Source organism: Tasmannia lanceolata, unplaced genomic scaffold, assembly GCF_043159265.1.
Source record: "Tasmannia lanceolata isolate RefF3 unplaced genomic scaffold, GAP_Taslan_0.1 ptg000007l, whole genome shotgun sequence".
In the NCBI taxonomy this organism is placed as follows: Eukaryota; Viridiplantae; Streptophyta; class Magnoliopsida; order Canellales; family Winteraceae; genus Tasmannia; species Tasmannia lanceolata.
In genome coordinates this window covers 13,021,721-13,039,007 of record NW_027518684.1, presented here as the reverse complement: position 1 = coordinate 13,039,007, position 17,287 = coordinate 13,021,721, and the positions used below count along the sequence as shown (strand labels likewise).

The 17,287-nt window shown below is 38.3% G+C and overlaps 1 protein-coding gene across 1 annotated transcript; it reads left to right on the top strand.

The window, feature by feature from the left end:
• The first annotated feature begins 791 nt into the window (after window positions 1-791).
• On the top strand, window positions 792-17,092 carry LOC143881959 (transmembrane 9 superfamily member 1-like). Its single transcript, XM_077385324.1, has 12 exons — window positions 792-1,059; window positions 6,408-6,600; window positions 6,750-6,854; window positions 7,032-7,049; window positions 7,154-7,248; window positions 7,339-7,491; window positions 7,817-7,954; window positions 8,137-8,303; window positions 11,531-11,625; window positions 14,800-15,173; window positions 15,465-15,738; window positions 16,728-17,092. Exons 1-12 carry the CDS (start codon window positions 967-969, stop codon window positions 16,793-16,795), a joined length of 1,773 nt encoding a protein of 590 aa, XP_077241439.1. The 5' UTR covers window positions 792-966; the 3' UTR covers window positions 16,796-17,092.
• The last annotated feature ends 195 nt before the right edge of the window (window positions 17,093-17,287 follow it).

Sequence of the window (17,287 nt, the reverse complement as noted above, 5' to 3'; positions counted from 1 at the left end):
GTATCATATGTCTAATGTGCAGTGAATAAGAGACGAGTTTGTGCAATTATCAAAATATGGTAGCACCAATATCAGTAGCCCTTTGTGGATTTTAAATCTCTGTATCCAAAGTGGAGGAAAAAATAATCAAACAGTATATACCAATCGGGTTGTTTTAGGGTTGAATGATTTTGACAATTTTCAGCCCATGATCAAGGTACTGGGCCACTAGATCAACGGTCAACATATGCGTGAGCCATTGTGGCGTGGAAAATGCTATCAGCACTGCTGTATTTTGATGAGGGCACTCCTCACATTATTAAAAGTACGGTATGGTCCGCACCGTAAGATGATCCAAACTGTCCATTAGATGGGCCATAGCCTAAATAGGTTGTGCCCCCAAAATTATTTCCATAGGTTGATCTTAACCCTTCGATCTATAGAGGGTTAGGATCAAGACTCTAACATTCAGATCGGAGAGTTAGGATCAATCTACATAAATGATTTTTAGGGCACAAGCTATTTGGGCTGTGTGGCCCATCTAATGGACGGTTTGGATCATCCATGCGGGCCATACTGTAGTTTTAATAAAGTGAGGAGTGGCCTCATCAAAATACAGTAGTGCTGATAACATTTCACTTTAGTTATTCATAATAAGGGAAATTGGACTTTGGAGATGGATTCATTTTGTATTCTGTATTGGGAGATGATAAATTCGCACCCCCTATAGGATAATTCGCACTCTGAAACCTGAATTATGCGGCAGACTTTAACGCTTTTTCACGTTTAAGAGGGGGTGCGAATCTATCATTGCACTTTGTATTTTGCTAACGTAAAAGGTTAATGAAATCGAAGATTTTCCTGTCTCCCTCTCCTACTTCCTCTTTCGAGGCCAAAAAAAAAAAGGAGAAAAACCTCACGCAAAAAGGGCCTTTGGACGTGAAATCCAGTTCCACGGCAGATTCAACGTAGTGTTCGTGCAGAGAGATGCTTTCCACCGTCAGATCTTTCTCTCTCTTCGTAGCTTTCATTTTCGTGATCCTCCTCGAGCCCTCATTCGCCTCCGAATCAGACCACAAGGTCCTCTCGCTTCTTAATCCCTCTCTCTCTGATTTTTTTTTCCTCCCGAAATGCTTCGAATTTCGAGTTTTTAGATCATATGTTCGACGTCTAGCCCTAGCTTTTTCAATCGCCGAGGTCTCGATTTTTTCTCTGCTAAAATCGATCGAGTGTGCAGATCTTCTGATTTCAGTGTTGTTTCTTTCTCCTAATCGATTTAGTTTTCTTCAGATCTAGATTAATTTTCCGGAATGCTTGAGATTATGGCGTTTTTTTAGCTGCTATGTGGAGCTCTCTTTCATTTGATTAAAATGGAGCGATCCGTGGCACTTGATGGTTTAATTTTGAGTATGTGGCTTAAAATGTTTCAGATCACGGTGCCTGTTTGATCTTTGTTGTGTTCTGAATGGTAACGAGTTTGGATGATCGAACGAAGTAGTGTTGTTTGGTTCTAGAGCTGTTGCTTATGTTTTTGTGTTTTTCATTGCGAAGACAACGGCTAGGGTTAGATCTGATCTATTTTTGTTTTGCATCTTTTTTTTTTATCTGTAATTGTAATTGAATTCTTTTCGGATCGGTTCCATTCTTCTCCGATATCCGAAGTTGTACATGATGTGCTCATTTTGGATTGTTCAAGTGTGTCCACTGACAATTAACCTTTATTTTCTGACACGAGAACTTTGCCTTAATTATCAGCATGTTCTTGCCATTCAGTATTGCAAATGTAGCGTTTTTACGTGGAAAACATTCTTGATGTCATTTTTTTGAAAAGCTACAGAATGAGGACTTGTGAATGCTCATTTTTCATTTTGACCGATACAGAGAAGTAGTACTACTCTTGGTCTGTTGGGTTGACTTCAATATCACACAGTTCTATCATCTCGTGACCTGACTTAAGTCCCAATGATTTTGGATTCTACATATACTAGATTTTTCTGTATTCCAGTTTATCATTGCTGTGGGATTATGTATTAGCAGATGCATTAAATATCTGTACATCAGAAGCTGGAATAGAATTGGAAGTGTGATTGTTTTTAACGCCTTGCTTAAGTATATTTGAAGAAATTATAGATATGCCATAGTTATTCAGATTTAAATTGCATTAAAATGGTCAATGGGTAGAGGTGCCATTAAAAGAGGTGGTCATTGGGTAGAGGCTTCTTATGTTTGGGGGGATACGATTTATTTATTTATTGGTAGGTAAGCCGGCGTTAGGCGGGACCCCTGCAAATGTATTAAGATAAAAAGATATTACAATCGATAGTACAAAGCACTAAGATACAATATCTACAAGATGAGGGAATACAGAGGATTTTAGATGATTCAAATTCTTCTAACTCTCCCTGGAAACAATAACTAATAGGGGAAACGATGGATTCCAAATGATCCAAATTCTACAATTCTTGGTCCAGAAGAATTCAACCTTGTTGTGAATGTAACTCAGCACTCAGTGGATAAGTGCTGAGTTACATAATCGGCTTGCTTATCTGTAGCTTGGGATATTTGGGAGCGTGGAACGTCTTTAGTAGGGATTGTGAGGATATTTCTTCTTTGGATCACCTTCAGAGTCGTCGTGATCCGTCAATAATTCGTCTTCTGAGGCGTCTTGGGCTTTGGCGGGACTTGTCTATATACTTCTTCAGCCTCAGACTGTGGGATGTCATCGACCTCAGATTCTTGGACTGTGTATCTATTGATATTATTCTCCTTGATTTATGTATTACCTTTTGGCTGTCCTTTTGACATGTTGCCAATTCCATGCCCTTCTAGTGCCTCATGTTTTTCTGTCTTGCTGTGTTTTATAGTACAGAAGCACTTCCTTCCTTCCTTGTCGCCACTCCATCTTTGGAGGCTTTAGATGGGCTTGGGGAGTATGTTGGTAATTCTCAGTGGGATGGCTATCTTTGCAAACACTACAGAACTTGGGTTTCTAGTCATATCCCAGCCTTTGCATTTGGACCCCTAGAGGTGTGCATATTTGAATGCTGTCTGGCAAAGCTTTCAAAAGCAGTGATTTCAGCGCAGACTCTAGCATAGCTTAATCTTGAGGAGTTCGCTAGTTGGGAGTCCATGTAAAGGGGCTTTCCTATGATGCTGGCAAGCTTGTTTAGGCCGTGGTTGGTCCAGTACTTCAAGTGGAGTCCTGGGAATCAGGTCCAAACTGGGATGGAGGAGAGGTTTAGATGTTCGAGGTGTGTTTTCGGGGTCCACCTCTGTAGGATCAAGGCTCATCCACTATAATTGTGATTTGGGGGTTCAAGCACCTTGGTACAATCAGCTGGATTTGTAAACTTGAACAGAAAAAACCCATTCTCCATGGCAAATAGTCTGAGGTCTCTAAGAGCCATGAAGTACGGTCAGCACCTTGGTACAATCAGCTGGATTTGTAAACTTGAATAGAAAAAAAACCCATTCTCCAGGGCAAATAGTTTGAGGTCTCTAAGAGCCATGAAGTACGGTCTTCTTCCTACGAAATAGCCCACAAGTCATTATGAATTTAAGAGACATAGGCTGTCCAAGAAGAATATTGAGTCTAATTGAAGTGCTATAGATTGAGTTATTTGCTAATTAAATTGCACCAATTCCCCATATTTAACTTCTAAGCTATGATTTGTGGACACGGACACGTCAAACCCCCAAAATTTAGAACGGGGACACGGCTAAAATAGAAAGTATATGTAATTATGATTTGTGGATATAGATTCGTGTGTTTAGTTTCGAGTTTCGATATGGATACGAGTTGTCTAAATGAGGTAAACACAATATTCAATAAAAAACAGAATGTCACACCTGACATGGTACAAAAACAAGTCCACACACACCACATTAAGTTTAACACTTCCAACAATACAAGTAAAAGTGTCCAAAGGAGTGTCGACACGGGTGTCGTGTCGGACACGGTAGGACACATGAGTCGGCAATAAATTCGAAGTGTCGGCCAAATCATAGCTTCTAAGCTATTATTGCCTTGCATGTAGCATCAAGTGCCCTTTTTGCATATCTGGCTTGTTATGCAAGTACCTCTCCTGCATCTGTTTCATCATATAAGTGCTACAACAACTCTATGTAATGATCTTAGTTGTCGTCTTTTATCTAATACTTGTTTTTTTAACCCGAAATTCCCAATTAATTGCTTCTTACTTATTGAATATTTCCATGTAATCCCCCACATGAACTTAAAAGCCATTATCTGTAGGTGTAGGTTTTAGTATAGACAATCAAAACCTGGATAAGTGGCAGCATATGCCTTTTCAGGGCATGGTTTTAAATTTTCACCGAAACTGACATGAAACGATCAAAATGTTTTTTGTTTCCATCCCGGCCTAAATGCATGTCGAAACTGAAATGAATGCTGAAACCATAATTGTAAGTGTATTAGTGTTATACTATATCAGTATATATTACATAATTATATTTATTTGAATTGTATGTGAAATATAGTATTATGTATAAATATTTGTATAAATTACATGTGAAATGTGGTATATATTGAATTATCAGACATTCGTGCATGTCACTAGATGTTTGATGTTGTTAAACCATTATGGATGATTGTGTTGCTTATGTGATGGTTTCTAAGTGTGTATTTGTACTTATTCTAGCGTTTCTTGAAGTTTCATCTTAAAATTCTATCATTTGCATATATTTCCATACGCTTCCGTGATTTTACAGGATTTTGACTGAAATTTCCAACCGAAACAAAATGTTTCTGTTTCTGTAGCTACCGAATCCGAAACCAAAACCATAATTTTAATACATTGAGGGTTCTGACTTTTTTCTTTTTGATTTACCTCACTGAAAGACCCTTAATGGAACCAAAAATGACAATCCCTACATCTATTACACATATACAACCGGCCTAACGTAACCAACAATCTAGCAAACAAATCTCCTCACCTCTAATTCTTCGCAGAACCAAAATTTCCCCTACTCCCTTTCCTCTTATGCATCGTCGCAATCCATCAACTACACAACCACAGTTTCAAAACTCCCCCGTGTCCCCATGGACTCCCACGAGTCTGACTCCCTTTTTGCATTGGACATGTTCTTGTCCAAGTCCGCATTTTGCCCTACAAAGTCAATCAAACTCCTTTTACTCCCGTGTTATGACCGCATCAATCGAGTATTCGATCACGTCGTGCCGGGTTGACTAGGATTTGCAATGGCTGTGTTCTGACCCGCCATTTGAAACACTGATATAACACCACTTGACATGGTCAACCTAAAAGGAATTTTAACCTTACCACTAAAAAATACATCCCACGTGCACTGTCTTAACTAGAGAGTTTCTTTGGTCCTTCACTAATTGTGTCTAAAAACTAGAAATTAGAAATGCTCAAATAGGAACAAGAATTAGACATAATGGGGTTATGTTGATAGCTAGATAGCTATGTCTGCGTGTACTCAATAAATCCAACTTATGCCTCCTACGCATGTACTAATTCTATTAACACTTATCTGCATTTTTTAAACGATTGAATCAATCAAATAACTGAAGTGCCAAAATAAAAGTAAGCTCTGTTCCTTATTATTCTGTCTTTATATCATTCGTAGAGAACAGATTAAATCCTGAATCTTCCTCTTGTATCCAATCTGTATATAATATCATAATAATAAGCAGAACTTAGATCCTTATTAATTTTTCCTATTAACTGGCTCTTATCTCTTTTGGAAGGAGAAATAATCAAATAAATAAATAAAATCAAGATATAAAACTCAAATATTATTTTGAATTCTTCATTATTCTGATTCCTTCCCAAATATTTGAAAAATTCAAGTCAAGAAGTTACAATTGTCGAAATAACCAACTTATTGCCTAATTCCTAAAAGTCAAAAAAGGTTTCCATTAAGGATGGAAAGAAAGAAAGCAACTGGATTTTCTAATTCCTCATCCTCAAATCAGCCTTTTTCCCTGGAGTGGGGTATTGTCTCAACGAATAAGTGGTTGTAGGAGTAAAGTGTTGATATAATTCGAAGAAGCAAGCGGCAAGTTCACGGCATTCAATTGCACTCTACTTTTGTGTACGACTTGCAACATTAGTGGCACATTTGCTTATAAAATGTTTTAGTGTTGCACTCCATGTTCATCATTTTAGTTTGTTTCTTTCTTGTTGTAAGGCTTTCCACCTAACATCTTTTATGCATGCTGCATACTAAGTTGGAATCAATTTGCATACTTCGATTTGTCTTGTTATCGAAGTAGAAGTCACCATTCTAGAACTCAGTGCATGGAGGCCAAAGTACAACTATTTCTTTCCGTTCAGTAAACCCGAGCCATTATGATATTCTTGTTACAAATATTTTTCTGAATTAGTTTTGTTATCACTCCTTTGTCTTTTACAAACAGTTTCCATGGTTTATATCTGCAGTATCAAGCAGATGATCCTGTTACACTCTGGGTAAACAAGGTTGCCCCTTACAATAATCCTCAAGAAACATATAACTATTACAGTCTTCCATTTTGCCAGCCATCTGGTAACCCAGCTCACAAGTGGGGTGGACTTGGTGAGGAATTGGGTGGAAATGAGCTCATTGACAGCCAGATTGATATAAGATTTCGGAGTATGTAGACCTCCTTGTTATAGTCTTCATTTTTTCATTGGTGTATGAATCATTTTTTCATTGGTGTATGAATCAAATAATATAAAGCTGCTATAGTTGATTGAATTCAGCATCCCAAAATAAGCAAGGTTCTGATCATTATCTGACAGAAAATGTTGATCGGAAATCTATTTGTGCACTTGAACTGAATGCGGCAAAGGTGAATCAGTTCAAGGATGCTATTGAGAACGCATATTGGTTTGAGTTCTTCATGGGTATGTCGTTTATTATGTCCTTGCATTCTTTACTAGATTTTTTTCTCTTTATAAAATATTTCTCAAGTTGGACTTCCCCTCTTATTCATTTCTACATAGAATTTTCGTTGGGGTGCTTACTCTCTTTTCTTTGTTTGGCCGCCATCAACCCCGGCATATGTTGACTACTTGTGCCAGATGACTTGCCTGCATGGGGTATGGATTCATGTTACTCATATTTCATTTTCCGAGTTTTTCCGGTTAATTCAGTCTGGACCCTTATGCTTATGTTTGTTCTAACATGTTCACGTTATGACCAGGCTTTGTTGGTGAATTTCATCCTTATAAAAGCAATGAAAATAAACATTTGCTTTACAGTCACATGAGTCTTATTGTTGAATTCAATGGAGATCAGGTGTGTCCCCTCCAAGAATTGCTGGCCATGGATGGTAGTTTATGAAACCACTTCCTGAAAAAATATTAAGCAACATTTTACTCCTTGCAGATTATAACCGTCAATCTTACTCAAGATTATCCTAAGCCCCTGGAGGTTGGGAGAACATTAGACCTTACATATTCTATCAAATGGGTTTCAACAAATATAACCTTTGGACGACGCTTTGATGTTTACTTGGACTACCATTTCTTTGAGCACCAGGTAATTTTCCTCTCATAGCTTACATAATAGTTGTGTTTTGGGTTTTTGGAGACTGTTTGCTATTTTCTTACATAATCTTTTGGAGACGTATTACTTGGAATATAGTTTGTGCTGTCAATCCTCTGATTGTTGTCTGCAGTCTCTATATGCCATTTTAACATTGATAAAATTATCGCTGAACTTGTTAAGATGTGTGCTGCTGAAGCATAACATTCTTATGATGCTTTTGCTGTCTGCACTTTAATTTTCGTCCTTTTCATTTTACAGATGTAAAGAAGATTTATCTTTTTGAGAAAATGTAAAAAAGATATTTTGATATGTGCAGATTCATTGGTTCTCCATCTTCAATTCCTTCATGATGGTTATTTTCCTAACTGGTCTGGTATCGATGATGATATTAATGCGAACTCTTAGAAATGATTATGCGAAGTATGCTCGGGAAGATGACGATTTGGAGACTCTGGTGAGTGGTGACTCCATCTCAACTTTGTTCTGATTGAATGTTTGTGTGTTTTCCTTTGACAACTGGGTCTGTTGAAAATGTCTAATAAGTTCTAGAAGCTTGAATGTTGGGTGACTATTGTTAATCTTCATCCCCGTTTTTAGGTTTCTTTCTTTCTTTTTTCTTTTTTTTTGAATCACCAGGAAAGAGATGTGAATGAAGAGTCTGGTTGGAAGCTGGTGCATGGAGATGTATTTCGCCCTCCTCGCAATTTGGCTGTACTTTCAGCAGTTGTTGGTACAGGTGCTCAGCTTGCGATGCTTGTTCTTCTTGTCATCATATTGGCAATCATTGGGATGTTGTACATTGGGTATGTGAGAACCAGATACTAGTTCTTATTACCAGTTTGCGGTATCCCATATAGGTGGTTGATGGTCTTTTTTTATTGTCCTTCATTAATGTTTTTTGTATGTGGAAAATTATCTTGCATTTTGAATTATGTCAAATGTAAGCTATTTCTGCATATGGTAAACAAAAACAACATGCTCGTGTTAATGTGATATGACGGCTGCTCACACGGCATGAAACAAAACAATGCATGGATCTGTTCTTTATTGTAGCTAATTTCATAAGCTACAAGCTGCTAGGTTTTACTCATCATGGCCTCCATTCAACAATTTTTGACTGAACAAACTAGACAAATATTTTTATAGATTAAATACTTATACATATATGTGTTTTTTTTTTATCACATATTAATTATTGGCCTTACACTCACAAGCTTTTGAAACTCGAAAATGAATTCAGGTGTAGGAGGTGCTTAGTTTGAGTTGCTTGAACGGACCATTCAACAGTCATTCAACTTTTCCGAGTTGAGCCATAAAACTTGATAGTGTACAGATGCAAAAATTCTATTTATGTGACATATTTGATTACTCATTGATCTCTTTTCTAAAGATTGAATTGCCTTTTTAAAACTCAACCTTAGGGTAAGTTGATTCAAAAGTGGTCGAGTACTTGAGCAAGTCATTCAAGTTTTATAGCATTGTGTTGAGCCATAAAGCTCTGTTGAGTCAAGGTGTAACATTCAATTTATTTGAGATATTTAATTACTCATCTGCTCTTTTTTTTTTCTTTCTTTTTTACCTTTTATATGACTGGGTTGCCCATTTAATTCAAGTAGAGTATCGATTGATTGACTCAATGGGCTTTTGAGTACATGAATTTCTGGACTGTCAACCCTATTATTTTGAAACTCATCATTATTTTATTATATCTAACCTTTGTTATGTCAGAACCTTGTGTCGTAAAATAAGCTTATTTTTCTAATGGGTCAAAGACATGACATGATATTCATTTGCTATGCCTATTTGCAAAATGAATGACTAATGGTTGTTTGAATAGGAGTTAGAATGCCTAGGAGAACTAAATGTATCATCTAGAGACGTGTTATGTATTAGAAAACAATTTTCTTGTCTTGTAGCACTAGAGTTTGCATCTTTCTAGCTCCTGCCTGGATAGCATATGACATCATGACACCATTAAGAAAAAAGCATATGACATCGTGATTTTCTTGTATTATTCAGGAGAGTGGCCGAATAGGCAGAACGACAGACTATAAATCTGTTGAAGGTTTTCTAATTAGGTTTGAATCCTGGCCATCTATTTAGATGTCAATGATATGAGAAGAAAGGACAGATGAGCAGGCAGATGCGCATTCGAGATGGTGTCCAGTTCCCGTCTCTGGTCGTTTTGGAGGATTCTCCCAGGTCTTGAGGGATGATTTGCTTTTTCTCTTTGTTACATCCCTTAATTTTTGCAGGATCTCCTAGGTTCACTTTCTAGGTCTCTCCTTTTTTTAATATATTTATTCCATCATTAAAAAATAAACAATAGTCAATGGCTCGAGCAACATAGAGGTTTTAGCACTCGTACTTGGTGGAAAGGCCTACTTAACCTCATTTTCAGGTTCCATTGAGATAAGGGATTTACTAAATTTAATTTGTTGGCTAAGGGTCACAAGTTGACACATTTTCCCTGTAGGCATAACCGTTAGTGGAAGTCTCGAATATCTGTGACATGATTTAGGTCCCTTCCATCATGTGCACATGCATGCTGATCTGTAGGTGAATGTGCTATATGGAAACTTAAAAAGAAAAGCTTGTGAACATGATGGTCCAACAAAAGAAGGTTGGGATAGAAGAGCAATTGGCCAAAATGGAGGGAGTATTGCAATGGGCTTCCTTGTGAATGTGGTTGATCAAGAGGAGGGCTCATTTGCAACAATGATGATGAGGTTAAGCTTTTAGTTCATTTAAAGATTTGGTCCTTTGAAATAGTTTTCCCATCTTATCACAGTCGTTACACTTACGTTTGAATAATTAGGTAACTTCAAGCTTACAGCTTAATTTTTTCCAAAAACACCAACAAGTTCTTACACCCATAAGTCCATAACGTTTGGTAACCCATTCTTTTTGGTAGAAATTTTTAGGGAATTTAACCAGGTAGAACTCACCCTAAAAGCTAGCCGTTAGAGAGAGGGTGCCCATTCCCTTATAACCCATCCCCATCCATTTCACTTATCCGATGTGGGACTATTTGCTCTTGTGTGGAATCCCAACAATGTCCAAAAGATCCAGGTGGATCGTGGAGTGGTGGGCCCAATTGGAGGTGCCACCATTAGCGACAAAAACCGTGAACCTGCATGTTTTTTTTGCCATGCTGACGTGGCATGTTTTTACCATGGGGTTGATGACGAGGCAGATGATGTGGCAAGATTGTTAGAAGATTCACTTGGAAACGTTGAGGATCCTGAAGCTATTTTGAGATAAACATTATCTCAATTATCTCAATGGTGGTTGGCACAAAGAAAAGCAAACATCCCAATTTGGGAAGACTTATCAAAAGAAAGTAGTCGTTCATACTAGAAGATAATGCTAATCTTTTTCTTTATTTTCTAGATGTTTTACTGTTTCTTTATTTTCTAGATGTTTGATGTAGTTTGGGCATTAGTTCCCATGGGCCATTTGGCTTTTTACTATTGGATGTTGTTAGTTGTTTGGTTATAAATAACAAGAAGGAGAAAAGGGGAGGAGACCTCCGTATCATTCGCGTTTTTTTTGTTGTTGCTTGTTTTCTATTTACAACTTACTCTGATTGTTTGATCTCAAAAGAAAAACCCCAGAGGCTATGCTACTTTGAGATCTCAAAATTCAATTTGTGGATCAAGTGGCATTGGAATCAATAGAATTTTACATCCAAACATAGTTTTGGTTCAAACACCAACAAATTCTTACACTTCTAACGTTTGGTAACCCATTCTTTTTGGTAGAATTTTTTTCAGGTAAAGGTTTCTCATGAGAAAAGCTTGAAAAAAACATGCCCTTAGTGTTCGAGTTTGTGGAGATATGTTTGTGCCTTAACTGATCTGCTTCCTGTCACATTGTCACGAGTTGGTTGTGCATTTTCTTTAGTTTGGCTGTGATCATGCATCCCGCCTTTTGAGTGTCTTGTCTTTATAAATATCTGCTTCTTGTTTTTAAATGCATTGGGCCTTAGTAGTTTCTTCTAAGATCATCTGTAATGTTATTGGTTCAGGCGAGGAGCGATTGTCACTACTTTCATAGTATGTTATGCTCTTACGTCATTCATTTCAGGTTATTTTAGTGGTGGACTTTACTCTCGCAATGGCGGTAGGGTTTCCACTGAAACTCTTTCTTTTTTTTTGATGTTAATACCCTGGAACTATGAAATATATGGTTGTGTTTTTTAGTTCATTGGCAGTTTCTATGTGTTTATTATAAAATGCAGATAGAAAGTTACAATTTTACATCACATGTCATGTTTTGACTCATCTGATGATTTAAAAACTGGATTGGATCTGATGCTGGAGGGTTCCCAGTTCAACCGATATTGGCACCCCTGGTTTGAGGCATTTTCTCAGCCATTCATACAAGGGTAGTGATAAATTGACCCCCTAATATCTTAAATCGACCCCATCTGACCATCTCTCTCTCTCTCTCTCTCTCTCTAAGCATTGCCCCATATGGGGGTCGATTTATCAATCCCCTTCATACAATTCTCTGTAAACCATCATTAATCCAGTTGAGATTGTATTTTAGTATCTAAAAGATTAGTAGCTCAACGGTTGAGGCTTGTTTTCTCAAGCTTGAGGTCTCAGGTTCGATCCCAGCTCACCAATAAAAAAAGTATCTAAAAGATTAGAAACTTTGGAGAATTATTTAAAAAGGGAAAGGCCCTTTCAAAAATTTAGCTTGATTTGAAGAATATATATATATATGAGGAAAGTGTTGGTGAGCTTAAGCTCACCAAACTTATGGTGAGCTTAAGCGCCCAATCACATTGGGGCCTACTTTGTTAGGATGATCCAAAGCCATTCATTTGAAAGGCCCTTACATAGATGGGGTGTGTACCAAAAATCAGCTCAATAGGATCATCCTAACCCATCCATTTGTGGAGGTCAAAATGGACAGACATTATTTGTCCACAAATCTGCCCATTTTTGTCCTCCACAAATGGAGGGGTTAGGATGATCCTATGGAGTTGATTTTTGGTACACACCCTATCTATGATAGGGCCTTGCAAATGAATGGTTTGGATCACCACAGAAAATGTGGGACCCATGTGATTGGGGCGCTTAAGCTCACCATAAGTTTGGTGAGCTTAAGCTCACCAACACTTTCCTCTCTCTCTCTCTCTATATATATATATATATATATATATATATATATATATATATATATATAGAGAGAGAGAGAGAGAGAGAGAGAGAGAGAGAGAGAGAGAGAGAGAGAGGAAACTGTTGGTGCGCTTAAGCTCACCAAGCTTATGGTGCGCTTAAGCGCCCAATCACATGGGGGCCCACTTTGTTAGGATGATCCAAAGCATTCATTTGAAAGGCCCTTACATAGATGGGGGGTGTACCAAAAATCAGCTCCATAGAATCATCCTAACCCATCCATTTGTGGAGGTCAAAATGGACAGACCTTGTTTGTCCACAAATCTGCCCATTTTTGTCCTCCACAAATGGAGGGTTTGGATGATCCTATGGAGCTGATTTTTGGTACACCCCCTATCTACGATAGGGCCTTGCAAATGAATGGTTTGGATCACCACAGAAAATGTGGGACCCATGTGATTGGGCGCTTAAGCGAACCATAAGCTTGGTGAGCTTAAGCGCACCAACAGTTTCCTCATATATATATATATATATTGAAAATTGACGTTTATTATTCCAAAAAGTGCCAAATAAGGGACAAGATGTCCCCTAACAGGCTACAACAGTACCGCCCCCTACATAGAGTAGCATTAGCTTACGTATTCGTCATATACTACCAATCCTCATTCCCCAATATATTACCCAATAGCCTAACTTGTATCAAGTCCAACAAAAAGTGTCATATTTGTGGTCCCCACCGAGTCATGATACGTGTCCACCATGCCACACAGACTTCTCCCCCTTATTCCAGCTGGCGATTTCAATTTTGCGCCCTTAACCGTGCATGATAGCCATCTTCACCACCCGATCTCCGACGCCTTTCACCTTGTGCCACCACCAAGCTTCAGCGGAACCCCATTCAATCCGGCAACAAAGCTGTTTCTTCCACCATCCTCTCCATTGCAATATCCGGCAACCCACGACCTCCATGACCACCACTTTCAGCAACCCCTGGGCCTCCACTGCCTCCCACAGCTTTGGACCTAGCAGGGCTCCGGCCCGATCCGGCCTCTACCTGACAGCCTCTGGCCAGATCAGCCCCCCCCGACAGCCCCCCCAGTGGCCTCCCGTCTTCCCTTCGGCCTCCCAATAAGTAGGTACGGCCTCCTCCGGGCAGATCCAGCCTCCCGACGGCGAAAGTCCTCAAGTTTCTTCACAGCTGAAAGAGAGAGGTAGAGGAGAGGAATGGGTTTGTCCAAGCTTGAAGTGTTCTTCACAGCTTTCCCGGCCCGATCCGGCCTCCCGGCGGCGAAAACCCTGTCGACGGCCTCCCCGGCCAGATCCGGTCTCCTTTGACAAGCTCCCGCCTCCCGACAGCCAAAAACCTCGATTTTCTTCACAGATCTGGCCTCCCCAGCTTGATGTGAAGAATTCTCATAAAGAAAAGTAATTTTCAATTATACAATAGTTTGAACATAAACTTAAGTGTAAATTCTAGCAAAGTTTCAAATATGACATGACATTAACTCGCTTGAGATGTAGCAAAACAATTAAAAAACTCATAAGGGTACTCATTAATATTTAACTAAAGAAATGCTGAATAGTTTCCCATGAAACTGCCACATGTCAAAGAAAGCTGTGTTTCGATCACACTGGAATTACCTTTTGTGTCGAGCATGTAAATTTAGTGCATAAATCGTTTAAGATATTCTGAATTATTTTTCCAAAATCTCTCGACTGATTGATCTTTTTTCGAGCATCTTTATAGTTTAATTTTTTTGCTATAATCATTTTTAGTTATTTTCATATCATTCTGCTAATAATAGGTCAAGTTAAAAGTTTCGTAGTTTGTCTGAGTGACCAAGTTGACATATTAGGCCGACAACTTTGCACATGTAAATGATGTACATCTGAACTCAAACCTTGAAACATGGACTGAAATTCTCTGAAATCTGTCTATTATATTTTTAAGGATTTTCTTACCATTTTCATGTTATTTCATCTCTTCTTTATTTAGAGTTCAATATTGTATCAACCAATTTTATTTGCTCAATGTGTCTAGTATGCTCTAGTCGAGGACTGTCCCACTAGATGGGTGCCCTGGCTTATTTGTTGGGCTAATGAATTTGTTTGGACATAGTTGTTTTCATAAATTTAGTGACGGCTTTCTTCTATCTCATCTTTTCAGGTAAAAACTGGATAAAGTCAATGATCCTCACGGCATCTCTTTTCCCATTTATGTGCTTTGGAATTGGGTTCATACTAAACACAATTGCTATATTCTATGGGTCTTTAGCCGCTATTCCCTTTGGGACAATTGTTGTCGTGTTCATAATTTGGGCATTCATTTCATTCCCTCTGGCACTTCTCGGTACTATTGTCGGTAGAAACAGAAGTGGTGCTCCAAATAATCCCTGCCGTGTGAAGACCATTCCTCGTCCTATCCCTGAGAAGAAATGGTATCTCACTCCATCCGTTGTGTCCCTGATGGGAGGGCTTCTTCCCTTTGGCAGCATATTCATTGAGATGTATTTTGTCTTCACATCCTTCTGGAATTACAAGGTAATACTAATCATTACCATCTTTTGGCTTTTCAATCAAGACCTCCTTCTCAATCTATTTCTAGTAGGGGTGCAACTCTGGTCGATTTTTGGAATTCTGTTTCAGCTTTTACCATAAAATCGGGTCGGGTTCAGGTTGATTCCAATTCATTTTTATCAAAAGCTCAACCCGACCCAAACCCTAAACCCTATACCTCAAACCCTAAACCCTACCTGTTGGTCTTTTGATGTGCAGGGCATAACTTGAATACTTTACCTGACTACGCTACTCTTTGCTTGTCTTGCAATGCAGGTGTACTATGTGTATGGTTTTATGTTGCTGGTTTTCCTAATTCTCGTAATTGTCACTATCTGTGTCACAATTGTGGGCACATATTGCTTGCTGAATGCTGAGAACTATCATTGGCAATGGACCTCGTTCTTGTCTGCGGCGTCGACTGCTGCATATGTGTTCTTTTACTCCATATACTACTACTATGTAAAGACCAAGATGTCAGGTTTCTTCCAGACCAGCTTCTATTTTGGCTACACACTCATGTTTTGCTTTGGTTTGGGTATCCTCTGCGGTGAGTTTTCTACCTATACTTTATTTGTAGTGTTAGCAGAAATAGTGATGTCTCTTGGAATCATAGCCACAAATATTTGTCTCGGGAATTTCTGGGGAAGGGGGTATGTTGGAATATTTAAAAAAAAAGTTTTTATTTTTGGGTTTATATCAGGAAAAACTCGGGAAAATAAAATATATAAAATTTAAAAATGAAATTAGGACAACAAATAATATCGTGATTTTATTGGTACATTTTCGTGATATTTTTTAGGTAAAAAATAAAATCTACTGATATTGGCACTATCATGTTTTGATAATTGCACTAACTCTTCTTGTCTATCATTATTTAAAAAGCGGTTAAAAGGGTTTTTTTAAATGGTCTGTTAAAAGGTTATTACAGTTCCCAAAGAGCTCTTAGAAGCCCATTAAAAAAGAAAAGACAAGCTGAGTTTGTGCAATTATTAAAACATAGCAGTGTCAATATGAGTAGCCAAAATAAAATATGAAGATGCCGGTAATTTTTGGTATGTCAGCAAAATTTTGCGATTTTTTTTCATCAAATCAAAAAAAAAAAAAAAAACAGGGATTTGATAGGCAATTTCGCAGCTCACTTTTTAGCAGATTTTGTCTTATTTATTTAATTCATATGACGTACCTGTTCTCACCTACAAAAGTGAACCGTGAAATGGCTTTCCATGAAATTGCCCTGCAATTCCCAATCATAAAATAGCGGCATATTTTAAATAATATTTGAAGATGTGTGACTATGCTTGAAACACTGCACAAGATTGGTCCGAGCCAACTGAAAAATATTTTCCCCTCGGAAATGATAAATCCACTCCTTAATCATAAAATAGCGGCCTATTTTAAATAATATTGAAGATGTGTGACTATGCTTGGAACTCTGCACAAGATTGGTCCGAGCCAACTGAAAAATACTCCCCCCCGGAATTGATAAATCCACTACGTAGTCTTGATTTTCCCCCCCACTTCTTCTGGAATGTACAGGGGCTGTTGGTTATCTGGGCTCTACTCTGTTTGTGAGAAGAATTTACAGGAACATCAAATGTGACTAAGAGAGAAAGAGAATGGCCAAGACGAGAGACTAAGAGAGAAAGAGAGCTTGCTAAAGTCCAATCATCGTGACAAGATGGAAGAAAAAAGCTAGTTGTGATGAGAGGCCGAGACGTCCCTTGTTGGAATCACAGGGCTATTTTAAGGAGGGGCTTGTAATTTTCTCTGGACTTCGGAGGCTTTGCATTTTTTTGGCTGTAAGTGAAAAACCTTATCTTACTTATTTAGGACAGTGATAGTTTTGTATCTAGAAACCACAATTTACTCCCACCTGAAAGTTCTTACTCTTTATTTTTTAATCTTCTGTTTCCATCTAGTGCAAGGATACTGTTATCGTTATGTTATGTTGGTTCTATTTTGAAATGTAGAGAGGGAAAAAAATTCAAGGAATTCCTATTTATCTAGTATTTACGAGAGAGGATCGGAGAGTGCTGGTGAGAGAGATTTGAGAGGGTGGTGACTGGTGACTGGTGACTGGTGAGGAAAAAGCTGAA